The sequence below is a fragment of the Chinchilla lanigera genome, unplaced genomic scaffold (assembly GCF_000276665.1).
Source record: "Chinchilla lanigera isolate Chin_1 unplaced genomic scaffold, ChiLan1.0 scaffold00095, whole genome shotgun sequence".
Taxonomy (NCBI): Eukaryota; Metazoa; Chordata; class Mammalia; order Rodentia; family Chinchillidae; genus Chinchilla; species Chinchilla lanigera.
The window spans coordinates 6443312-6455961 of record NW_004955496.1 but is presented as its reverse complement, the minus strand read 5'-3'; the positions used below and the strand labels follow the sequence as shown (position 1 = coordinate 6455961).

The 12650-nt window shown below is 41.9% G+C and overlaps 1 protein-coding gene across 2 annotated transcripts in view; it reads left to right on the top strand.

The window, feature by feature from the left end:
* The window catches only part of Bank1 (B-cell scaffold protein with ankyrin repeats 1), a 243578-nt gene that overhangs the window by 55234 nt on the left and 175694 nt on the right, over positions 1-12650 (top strand). For both annotated transcript variants that reach the window (XM_013505420.1, XM_013505421.1), the window contains exon 4: positions 5731-5885. In XM_013505420.1, coding sequence (XP_013360874.1) covers positions 5731-5885 — 155 coding nt within the window. The remainder of the gene's footprint in view (positions 1-5730; positions 5886-12650) is intronic.

Sequence of the window (12650 nt, the reverse complement as noted above, 5' to 3'; positions counted from 1 at the left end):
GGGATGACTGTACTGCTGATGTCTGATGGTATATTGAAAGGAACAATTAATGTTTAAAATCTTTTATATTCTGACCAATGTTGCGTGCTTATATCGGTAATCTGAGCAACTGATCTGAAGACAACAGTATGCAATGGAATAACCATTGATGAATTCCTACCATCTTGTCTAATGAAATTCTGTATTATCTCTAATGTTTTATCTAATAATTTTTTAATTCTCTTTAATAGTTTGAACAATCTTCCATTCTTACATCTGGTAATCTGAGCAACATAGTTGAAGATAACAATATGTAATATAACAACCACTGTTAATTCCTATCATTTTATTTTGAAATCCTGTATCACTTTTAATGTTACTTTGTTTTGTTTATATTTGTGATGTTGGCATGTTACTATTGTTCTTTTTTTTTCTTTTACTACTCTTTAAAATAAAAAAAGAAAAATGGCACAAATCTATCTTGCCCTTAGGTAATATTTTTCTTAATAGTATGTTCAATTTAGAAGAAAAGCTTTGCCTTTATTTCAGATATTACCCTTTGGGATTGCTTAGGTCACTGTCACAGGGACTGATTTGTGGCAGTGTGGTTTGTTCCTGACTGTCTTGGGTCATAGCATGCACACAAAAGAGCAGTATTTGTAGTGCAGACAAAAGCAAGAGGCAGAGTTGGACAGCCTAGAGCTGAGGAGAACAGAGTCTCCCATCTCCAACCTTTTTTTTTGTTTGTTTGTTTTTCTCCAGTACCGGGAACCGAACTCACGACCTTGCGCTTGCCAGGCAGGCGCTTTGCCGCTGAGCTAAATCCCCAGCCCCCCATCTCCAACCTTTCACTGGACACTGAGTAGCATGTGTGTTGGGCTTACTGTCTTAGTCACATTCCTGTCTCTAAGACAGAATTTGACATCTGCATCTTAAAGGAGGGGAGGTTTATTTTGGCTCACAGTTTCAAAGGATTCACTCTATGCATCGTTCACCTGCTCCAAGGAAGAAGTAACATAGTGGAAGGGTGTGGTGATTGTAAGTTGCTCAACCTGAGGCAGCCAGAAAGGAGAGAGAGATGGTAGAAGCTGGGGAGAAGAACACTTTCTGTGAGATCACATCCCCATCCCCACCTAAATCCACCTCCTAACATCACAACAGCCATGAACTCATCAGTGGATGGGTGCACAGATGAGCCTGGTGCTCCCATCATCCAACTACTTTCCAGAAGCCACACCTGTGGACACACAGACTTTTGGGGGAAATTTACATTTGAACTATAACAGGAAGTGAGCTTGTATAGGTAGATTCTATTTGAGTGCCCCCTCAGCACCCATCCCAAATCCATCAAGTCCCACACTTCACCTTTTGTGTTGTTCTTCACCTACTACATCATGCTAACCAGTACCCAACTCTGAGCAATATGATGGAACAACTGCGGAGGCTGCAGGCTTGGTTGCCAACCTGTGGTGCTGTTGGAAGGAGGGAGGGCCTTGTGAGCAACCACTGGAGTGTGCTCTTGAAGGACGTAGTGGGAGCCCCACCACTTCCTCTCTGCTTTTGCTTCCTGAGTGCCATGAGGTAAGCAGCCTCCTCCACCATGCACTCCCTGCCATGATCCTCTGCCCCACCTCAGGCCTAAGGCAACAGGACAAAGTGACCAGGACTGAGCCCTCAGCCTCTGAGCCAAAATGAATTCTGTTCATTCCAGTTACAGGTATTTTGCCGCAGTGACGTGCAAAGACACATCTCCTCTTTTGTAGTATTAGGGACAGCTGGGAAAGCCCCAGTCACATCCGTTGTTGCAGATGAGATGTCAGTTTATGACCATGACCTTTGTCTCAGGACCCCTCTGCTCTTTGGATTTTGAGTTTGGAGTCTCTTCAGTTTTGGAAATAAACTAGTTTTAGAAAACTATCTTACATTTGAAATTATGCTTTCTAATCATGATTTGGGCTCCATTTGCTCTGGTCTTGTATCTTTAATCCAGATTAACTTTGATTTTGAAGAATTCCTCAAAGGTTTTTATGATGGGATTATACTATTTATCAATTTCTAATGCTCAAATAAAGTCATCAGTTTAAAAATTTTCTATTATTTTATTTATGTGTTGTAGAGGGGAATAGATACATGCGTTTAATCTCAATGCTTGATCAATTCATTCTTCTACTTGAAGTAAGTATACATAGTATACTCTGTAAAATACAGTGTCTTCCTGGAAAAATAAGGATATATATCATACATACTATATGATTACATATTATTAATATTTTATATACATATATAATAAAAGTATGCATAATCCATCAACTAGAAAAAACCACTCTTGGTATTTTGGGTATACACATGACTAATCTATTCTCATTCAAGAGCATATCTTGAATTACTTCCACATAGTTCTGTACATACATGATCATTTTATTGAAATAGGAACGTACTAAACTGAAATTTTCTAACTTGATTATCTTTCTGTTGTATCATAAACTTGTTAAATATTCTGTGGTAGAATTATTATTATCAAAATCTTTTATCATATTGCATATTTTCATCTCTTCCATTATTGCTTAGATTGCTTCCAATTTTCTGGATTACAAATACTGCTTCTGTGCACTTTCATAGAAATAAGCCTTTCCAAGCATTCATAATTATGTCCCCAGAGTAAATAAAAAGTAGCTCTTCCTAACCTACTATTACAAAAGAATTAGCAGAAAATCTTAGCTATTGCCATGGGAGAATTACTTACCCCTCTTTGCTTAAAGTATATTAAATAAAACCAGTTTTCCTGCTCTTTATCAGTTCAAAAAATGGTTGAATTGGTATTATGTAGTCTCTCACTTTTGTTTGTGTGTAGGAGAGACAGAGAGACAGAGACAGAGACTGCTTATCAAATAGCTTTAAGTTCATAGAGAAATAAAGGCTGATTCTCATCTCTTTACAAACACTGAGAGAAATCTGGGAATCCTAGGTGTTTTGTGCTTTAACTCTGAAACTTTCATGAGACAGAAACAAAACAAAGCAACAACAAACAAAAAGCACAAAACAAAAACCGCCACCCCCAGCAGGCCTCTCCTAAGAAGCTGCTGGCCTGTAAGCAGCCCTTGCGAGCAAGCATCTCCTGTTGCCCTCTGTAGTCACTTTGTCTGTGTTGTTTTGTTTTCCTGGTGCTGGGATCAGAGCCCACGGCATCGTGCACCCGCCAGCCCTGCCCTCATTCTGCTTCTCTGGTGCCCTGGCCCATTGAGATTAGCGCCATCCCTCATCTGGGCACAAGGAGACCCACATTCCAACTCTCTCTGGCTGCACTGTCTGGGCTCTTCTTCCCCTTATTCTTTCAGTGCCCTTCAGCCAATGGCTGCCAGGAACAGACCTGCACTTGACCCACCTGGGTTTTCTGCTTGCTGCAGTACATAGAAGGCACATCAGGAGAGCCATAGGGTGTCTGAGTACAGGAGTACTAGAAAGACGATAAGACTTAGGCTGGTGTCACATGAGTTGAGGGAGCATTCAAGAAAACATGAATTCTCTATATTTCCCTTGCTGTCTGGAAGGAGGGCTATTTTATGATTTTGTGTAGGATGGGATTTTAATGACTCTACCTAGAAGCCTCAGCTGTTTTGGTTTGCTTGGGACTGAGCAACTTTCAAAGACATACTGCTTCCAGCTCCTAAGTCAGCAATATCCAGGAAAATGGGAAGAATAGCTACATGCCCTCTGCAAGACAACTAAGGCTGAGGTTGGTGAAGGAGCAGCTAGCTGTCTACACTGGCCAGACTTTGGGGTGTCGGTCTTTCTAGTGTTTTGGGTGGCACTGTGGTCTTGCAGAATTTGTCTCTGTCTACACTCATCATGGTGACAGTGATCATGTCTTCTGTTGCTCTGTGGCAGTGTGGGTGCAGTGTCAGGCTGGTTCAGGGAGCCGAGGCTGCCTTCTTGCCCACCAGCCTCTGGCTCTGGGACTGCCTTCCCTCTGCAGTCTGTACAAGTCCCCTCTTTGGGAGTTTGGGTGATACTTTTGGGTGGGCCAAAGAGTTTATAGGTGCCACCTTCTCTTTGTGACTTGATTTCAACCACCATGGTTCCCAGCCCTACCAAAGTATTTTGCACTTTGATACATTGAGTAATAAAACATCATCTGTCACCATCACTAACTGCATGTTTTTTCACTAGTGAATAATGTTTAATACTTGATAGGAAGTGTTAAGTTATTAAATGTTAAACAAAACCGCAGCAAGATGCTCTACTCTTTGAAATTCACACTAGTATATTGTACCACTCTTGGTTATAACAGTATAAAGACATCCAAATTATTTGATAGAGAACAAATATTTTTATAGGACACATTAACATTTTGATAAACACTAGTATTTCACTAATATTAAACTAATGCTTTTGCTGTTAAACTAGTGTTTCATAGAGATACTAGTTTGTTCCATAGTTATTCTCATAAAACTTAGAAGTATCTGCAAAATGTAATCATAATTCTTAGGCAAATATTTCTGACTTAGAAAGGGGATCTGGGGTGGGGAGGTGAGAGGGAGGGGACTGGAGGGAAGTGAGAATGACCAAGAGGAGATTCGTCCATGTGCCAACTCCCTGAGGTGAATGCAGCTAGTATATGTCACAAACACATACTAACAAAAAAGAAGCTAAAATGTACGATAATTTTTCTTTATGGCTACCATAGAAAAGAAGTGGCCTAATATGCTGCAGATTTATTATTTCAATATTAAGAGAAAATATACAAGTTCTTTCTACTTCCCAATATCTATCCCCCATTTTGCTCCTTATTTACCCTTTGAGTTTCTCACACAAGAGAAACAATATGATATTTAAACAAGTGAGTCTGATTTATTTCACTAAAAATTATGATTTTGACATGCACTCATTTACGTAAAAATGTCCGCAGTTCATCCTTTTGGAGACAGCAGAGTAGTGCTCCATTGTATATAAATACCACATTTTCTTTGTCCATTCATCTGTTGATGGCATCTGGGCTTTTTCCAAAAGCTTTTAAACTGTGCTGCTACAAACATGGGTGTGTACAAGTCACTGTGGTTTGATGCTGGTAAATAAGGAGCAAAGTGGACAATAGATATTGGGAAGTAGGAAGAACTTGTTCAAGTGGAAGAGGAACAAGGCAGGGAGAAGAAGGAGGGGAAAGAAGGGAAAGGGGATTAACAAAAGAGAATGGAAGGGAAAGATGGAAACAAATCTTTCATAAATGGAGAGGGGAAGAGGAGTTGAAGAAAGGGGAGGGGAATGGGAAAAAAGAATTGAGATACATTGTGTACAGGCACAATTTCTTCTTGATGAATATGATCATTATGTATGACAAACATGTACTAATAAAAAAATTTTAAAGAGAAAATATAAATGGTGATTGGAATTATTTTATTTTATTTTATTTTATTTTATTTTATTTTTTGGTTTTTCTCTGGTACCGGGAACCGAACTCACGACCTTGCGCTTGCCAGGCAGGCGCTTTGCCGCTGAGCTAAATCCCCAGGCCTGGAATTATTTTAAAATACTTAATAATAGATGAACATATAATAGTTGATGTAGTTTAGTCATAAAAGTTATAATGTTAGTGAAATTAAAAAACAGCATCGTAACTATTAACATGTTTAATTATTACAGCTATCCTAAAGTCTGTCCGGTCATCTATTTATAAAACCTCTTTGTCAGCAATTAGTCTTTATAATAGTGGAGGAAATAATTTATTGTAATCTGTATTCACCAAATATCTTCTAGATTCTGAAGACTACCTTGAAGTCAGCGTTCCAGCAGACCAAGGAGTGAACAATCCTGGGGAAATGAGAGAGAGAGACGAAACTGAAACCTCACCAGGAACCTCCGGAAGTGCTGCTCCCCTGGCCATGGTGCTTCCTGCTGAAGTTCCTTGTGAGGTTGGTAATGCTGACTTCTGTCCTGTTATATAAATGGCCCTGTCATTTATTTAATAAACACTGCATTTCACCAGACTATAAGCTATAAAATATGTAGCATCTTGGTGTACTTTTTGTAACCTAGTACAGTACCTGGCAATTAGATGGCGTTTCATAAATATCCGTTGACTGATTGGATATTAAAGAATATGCAAAAGATTAATCTTGTCAAATATTGCTTGACATTTTGCAAACAGATATACAATTGCTATCTATACAGATGAAGATATTTAAAAGACAATCAGATTCATATTAAACATGTGAAGTGTTTTATTTTCCTAAAGGGAAATATATCCTTGAATAGAATTTACAAATTTTTATTTTTAGTTCAATCAGCTTTTTTATTATAAATATATTTTAAAGGCTGATGCTGTGGCTTGTATGTAGATGTCCCCTTCAAAACCTCATGTGCTCATAGATGGTGCTTTTCAGAGCTGCCTGGATCTAGACTGTGTGATACTGGGATTAAGGTAGGTGGCACTAAATTAGTCCACTGATTAGAATTAGCATAATTCTCAGTGTGGATAATGGGAAGCCCCACCCTGCACATGGCCGGCACCAATCAATAGGCTTGCAGCCTACATGGACTAGAAAGGGATAGAAAGAAGGCAGGCTTGCCACTCACTGCCATCTGCCTACCCTGCCGTGCACTGTTTCACTTCTGTGATGCCCCTCTGCCATGATAACTGCCTTGGAGCCAGCCAACTATGGACTGAAACCTCTACAAAGAGTGAAGTGAAATAAACCTTTCCTCTTTTCACTTTGGGGACTAGGTATTTTGTCTCAGCAATGGGAAAACTAAGTAAATCAACTAACTAATATTATTAAATGGAGATATCATAAGCACTGTAAGAGCTGGTCCCTTGGGGAATAATCATATAACATTGGGGAAGGATTTTAAGAAGATGACTAGATGAAAATATACTCCCGACAGAGCTTCCTGCTAAATCTCTCTGAGAATGAGCCACCAAAATGAGCCCTGAGTAGAGCTTAGCTTGGCTCTCTCACAAGGTGATCTGACAACCAAAAGTTGCGGCCTCGATGTCTATGGTGGCCTTGAGCAGAAAAAGCCATAGATGCAGGGATGCTTAAGGGTCCTTCTGGCAGCAGCCTGCTAATCCGTGTTCCCTGAAAGCCGGGGCTCACTGATGACTCTGGTCTCCTGATTCTGAGGTGGAGGAAGCCCGGTGCGCTTCAGAGCTTGGTAGATTTGGTTCTCTCCTTTCCCCTAACACATAAGCCTGAACAGAAGCTCTGTTCTAAGCTACTGTGCATCCATTCCAGAAGAAGGCAAACTTGCACTTGCAGGTTTGTGAGCACTGACAAATGATCAGGCAAAGAAAATCACAAGACATTTAAGAGACCCAGAAACTTACAGAGGGAGCTGAGCTACACAACCCAAGCTGAGAGCTCCTACTGAATATAGGAAGAAATATAATAAAAACACACTTGTGAGCTGCTCCCAAATAGGTGAATCAAAGAAACTCCCACCCTGAAGAAAACCTCTGAAGCTAAAAATAGCTCACGAGAGTTATGCAGTTAGTCTCGATAGATGCTTTAGAAATATCTGCAGCATTTAAATTTGAGCAACGTAAAACCCACTCTGTTGTTAAAATTGCAAAGAAATCAAATTCCAAAATCAAGTTTCACTTCCTCTAGGAGAGGTTGTGCTGTACAGATGGCCAGTTAGGCTAGAGGTTCTTTCAATAGTCGAACCATGGACCTTTTTTTATTGACATGGATGAAATTTTTTCAGATCACCTGAGGTTAAATTATTTCAATATCACATCCCTCTTGGGTACCTTACTGTCTAAAATATTCTAAGAGTTAGAACGGCCTGTAAGATTGTTTCAATACCAGCCCCATTCCCTAAGAATTCAAAATAAACTAATCCTTTAGACCAAGAGCAGTTATCCCTGCACAATCTTTTATTGTTTGTATGTAGATCTCAGTGCAATCTAAGTCCTTATGATGGTTGCCAGGCACCACAGAAAAGACCATTTGTTACCCAGCTGAGTGAAAAATCCTGTTTCAAGTCTGCACCAGTAATGTTCATTGTCGGCTGATTGTCCCAAAGCACAGTTTGATCTTCAGCTCACTTCTGAGGAGTCTTCCAGTTCTGAGTGAACAGAGGCTCTGCCCCTGGGAAGGGACAGGTAAAGCTTTCCTGCCATCCTAAGTGATCCAGAAATGTGCACAGCTATTTCTGCCTGTGGCCTGGGCTGATCTGAGATGGGCCTCCATCCCACTGGCATCTTCACAGCCCGTTCATTCCTCTGGTAGTTCTGTCTCTAGCATGAGTTCTTCATGGGCTGTAGTCTCCATTTTTTGGGTGTGGGGCTAGATGAGGTCCCAGTGCTGCCTCAGGTGTGGAACTATAGGTCTGCAGACCTCCCTCCAGTGTGTTCCAGGAAATCTGCCTTGGTCCATTACTAACCAGGTGGTGGATGATGTTCCTGCTGCCCCGGGGCCAGAGCTGGGGATGTCAGGCTCTCTGTCTTGTTTCTTTTCCTTGTGTTCTTCTTTTCCACATATTTTCAATCTCTTCAGCATTGAAAATCTGTTTCCACTTTTAAAAACTATAGAAAAAAATGTATTTTTCTCTTCAACTTGTTTTCTATGCACCCACCAAGATCTGCTACAGAGTTCTGTTTCTTTAAGTCACTCTCTATCCTTGAGAAAAACGGAGGTGAGTTTTAGGATTCAGTCTGCCTCTTTCTTTAGTCTCTTTTTATACTTTCTGTAGGATTGGCGCACTTTGGGTATTTTATATTTTTAAATGTTTGTTGTGTATCTTGGCCAGGATGTTAACTTTTCTAGCATTTCCTTCTTGGTTTTGGCTCAAAGGGTAATAGATTTGGCAATGAAATGTGTGAGTCCCAGTCTGTGTGTCTATTGTTCACAACACTCCTTGCGCTCCTGACTCCCCAGGGAGGGTCCCTGCAGGAGGCGCTCTTCCATGGTAATGATACCTCACCCTGACTTACTGCCCCAGCCTTGGTGGCTTCTCCTCTCCTTCAGTCATGATTCTATACGTGTGCAGTTCCTTGATCTTCGAGGTTCTCAACTCCGGGTGCATGTGTGTGTATTTGGGGTGTTGGAGGGGTCTCTTCTACGAAGGAGAGTTGGATGACTTCACAGGCACCTGCAGTTGTTGAAACTGGGAGATGTTACTGAATCTGGTGGATAGAAGCCTGGAATTGGAAACAACATCTGTGATGCCCAGGACAGGGGCCATGGCCAGGCCAATGCTCACTGTGAACCTGAGGCACTATGCTGCCCCAGAGCACAGGAATGGTACCACATCAGGTCACCCTCAGACATGCTGCACACAGCTGTCAGGAGTTCAGTGTCTTTCTCCATGGCTTCTCTGCAAGCTACCCAGCTGTCCTATAGTAGAACCACCTAATCTTGAAGGGGTACGTCCAGTCACTCCTTTTTACTTTTTTGTAATTATTATTGTTGTGGTTGTACTGAGAATCAAACCCATGGCCTTCACACTGAGCAACATTATCAGCCTTTTTTACTTTTTGAGTCAGTAAGTTACCCAAGTTGGGCTGAAATTTGGGACCCTCTTGCCTCAACCTGCCACAGTGCCAGGATACCAGATGCACACTTCCATGCCTGACTCAGTTCTATTCCCTTTAGAAATTTTACCCAAAACTTTAAGAGGGTTCTTTCAAGTGTGCTCCCCATAGGAGCCCCCCCTGAAGTACCAGAGTTTGTCCCTGGTGCCTCCCCTGTCTTACCCCTCTAACATTCCCGCTCCCCTTCCTTTTGGAAGAAACTTCCCACTGAGTCTCAGTGTTTCTGCCCCCCAATCTCTCCTTTCCTTCAGTACAATCAACCTGCAGCCCTTTCTTATTTTTATTCTCCCACTGCAGCTACCCTGTTGTCCTGAGGATGAGACTGAAATATCTTTAAAACCAGTTCACACATTGATTTCTTAAACAAATTCAGTTCTTAAAGTTATAGAGCAGCCCTGAAGACCACTTAAGTGGCTTTATGTCTTGGTTACTTCTCTCATTGCTGAGACAAAATACCTGATGCCCAGAATTAGGGAAGGAAAGATTTATTTAGCTCATAGTTTGTGGAGGCTTCAGTCTGTACTCAGCTGGCTCCAAGGCAGAGTGGCACCTGACAGAGGGCAACAGTCAGTGATGGTGAAAAACAGCAAAAACAGCAAGAGCAGAAAGAAAACCTTTTTCCCTCCCATATATTGTATGCAAGCTAGCTGTCCCAGGGTGCAGGTAGCACTCATACCCATAATCCAAGCATTGGACCATGAATCAATCAAAAACTCTAGAAGCCTGCCCATGACTGCATCAGGCTTTGCAGGGACATCTAGACACAAACTGTAACACTTTATTTGCATTGGATCTGTATTGATTTCATTCAATAGTCTCCTGTCTGAATCCTAGAACACAGCAAATCCCCTAATGAAGGTCTGAATTTTGTGACCTGCTCACTCACACACCTGTGTGTCTGAAAGGATCCTGAATCTCCAAACCTGCAAGGCTGACCACCAACTACGGCAAATGGAGAGACCCCCAGACATCAAGCAAGGACGCGCCTCTTAAACCCCCAGAATCTCAAAGATTACCTCTTATCAGTGGCCCAAATTCAATTTAAAACAGTAAACAGGAACTGTTACCAGCACTGTCCACTTACCTCCTGATCCCAAATCGCAAACCATTTCTTTGTGACCATAGCCTAATCTAGTGATTTAATTTTAAAAGCTTGATAGAGTAAAAGGTGATTGTACCCACCAAGGCCTAAAATGTCCATTCTCCAAAGTGCTGCCCTTCTGCACATGAGATGTAGAGAAGTCAAAACATCTTTTTCCTTTGACAAGCCAATTGGTTCGCCAAGTACTAGGGACCATTATAGATCTCAAGGAGAATTTTTGAAATAAAAAATTCTTACCTTCAGAGATGCAGAAATAAATGGCCTTGTTACATCCTGGACATAGAGTCTTCAGAGCTTTCCAGGAAACTCTGAAAGTGAGAATTAGCAGCCAAATTAGGGCCCCTTGTTACAAATTACTCCTCTGCTGTCCTGGCCAAGACTAATGACAACCAGAGACCCATATGCCCCTGGCTTCAAGGCCAGGATTGATGTGTACAAGGAGATACTGGTCACTGGGCAAAGCCCATGACAAGTTCCTGAGGTTACTGGGCTCAAAGTCTCCTTCCACCTCTGCTTCCTGAATTATTTAAGCTGAAGATGCCATAGACCTTACTGCTGACCTGCTCCATTGTGCACCAGCTTTCAGCTCTATTCTTTAGGCCTCAAGACTTGTGACCAATGCAAGAAAGCATTAGAGTTGTGTAGTGATCATTACCATAACTCAGTCTCTGATGTCTCAGGCCCAAATAAGGGCCACATAGAGGCATCTAAAGACTGAGAGTCAGGCAGCAGCCTCATGACTGACAAAACTCAGGCCTCATGGCCCAAATGAGTCTAATTCATCCACAGGACCATTGACACAGGACCACGGTCCACAGGATCATGGACAAGGGTTCCTTTTGAGGCAGCTGCTAATGAAGGGGTGCAGTGGTCAAATGAACGGTTCATGGTCCCTGTGAAAATGTCACATTTAAGATATATAGATGCAGAAGATCTCTTAGGTGCACAACTTTTACAAGCTGCCACATGAAGTCAGAAAACAAAACTCCCTCATGATGCATAAAATCTAGCTGGGAACCCAAGACAACAGATGTGAGGAACTAGAAAGAGTAGAGGGCATGACCAAGCAGGGCTGGACTGAGGGGTGTGGATGTGAATTGCTCTAGAATCTCCTCAGAATTCCAAACTCCTTGAACACTGAGGTTCCAGCAGAGTGTGATGGAGCCAATGAAACCTGAGTTGGGCCTCCATATACAGCCAAAGTCTGGGAAGAGAATGGGAAAAGCAGCTACATAGTAGAGCAACACCATGCACAAACAGGCCAGCTAGCTAATTTGCAGTGCAGAATGAAAACTCAAGGTCGTTTGTTCAAATTATTAAGCATTTCAAGGCAGTGACGGGTGAGCATTAAGCCAAGAACAGGGGACCCTGTGTGAGGGCACAGGTCGCAGCCTAGGAAGCCGGCCCTGGGTACAGATGAAGAGGTATGTGCCTCATTTGGGGAGATCAGGATGCTTGTCTCTTGTTTAGAATTTTTCTCTGGAAATGGTTGAAAGGTGGCATCCTGCCCTCTATTAAGGAGGGAACCCGGTGCATGTGAAGTAGCTGCATGAGATCTCATGAATAAGAATGAGTTGGCAACGGGAGTAAAACATTCACAAAGGACATCTGCGCTGGCCACTTTAGGAAAGAACAAAGTCAAAGTCAAGCCTGGAGTGGCTCACGCATGGAAAGATCTGGGAGGAACCATGAAGCAGAGGCTCTTGAGGAGTGAGCCAAAGTCAGAGGGATTAAAATTCAAGGTTGGGTGACAGACAAGAGGAGCCAAAGGTACTGTAGACCCACAGGAAGGGCAGGCTCCCCACCTCTGCACACTGCCTGTGGAGGGCGAGAATGATGGGATCCAGGTGGTTCTTTGAAGATAGGATATTTTCTGTACTGCAATTTAATGGGAGGGGTCAAAAATGTCCTATGGACAAATATTTGGGAGCATGACTCTTGCAAAAAATGGCCAAAGCATATTTATGGATCAGCTGGAATTATTTGGTCCTATTTGTAGAAACTCTTTGGTACAAAGCATTAAGATGCAAGTTTTAT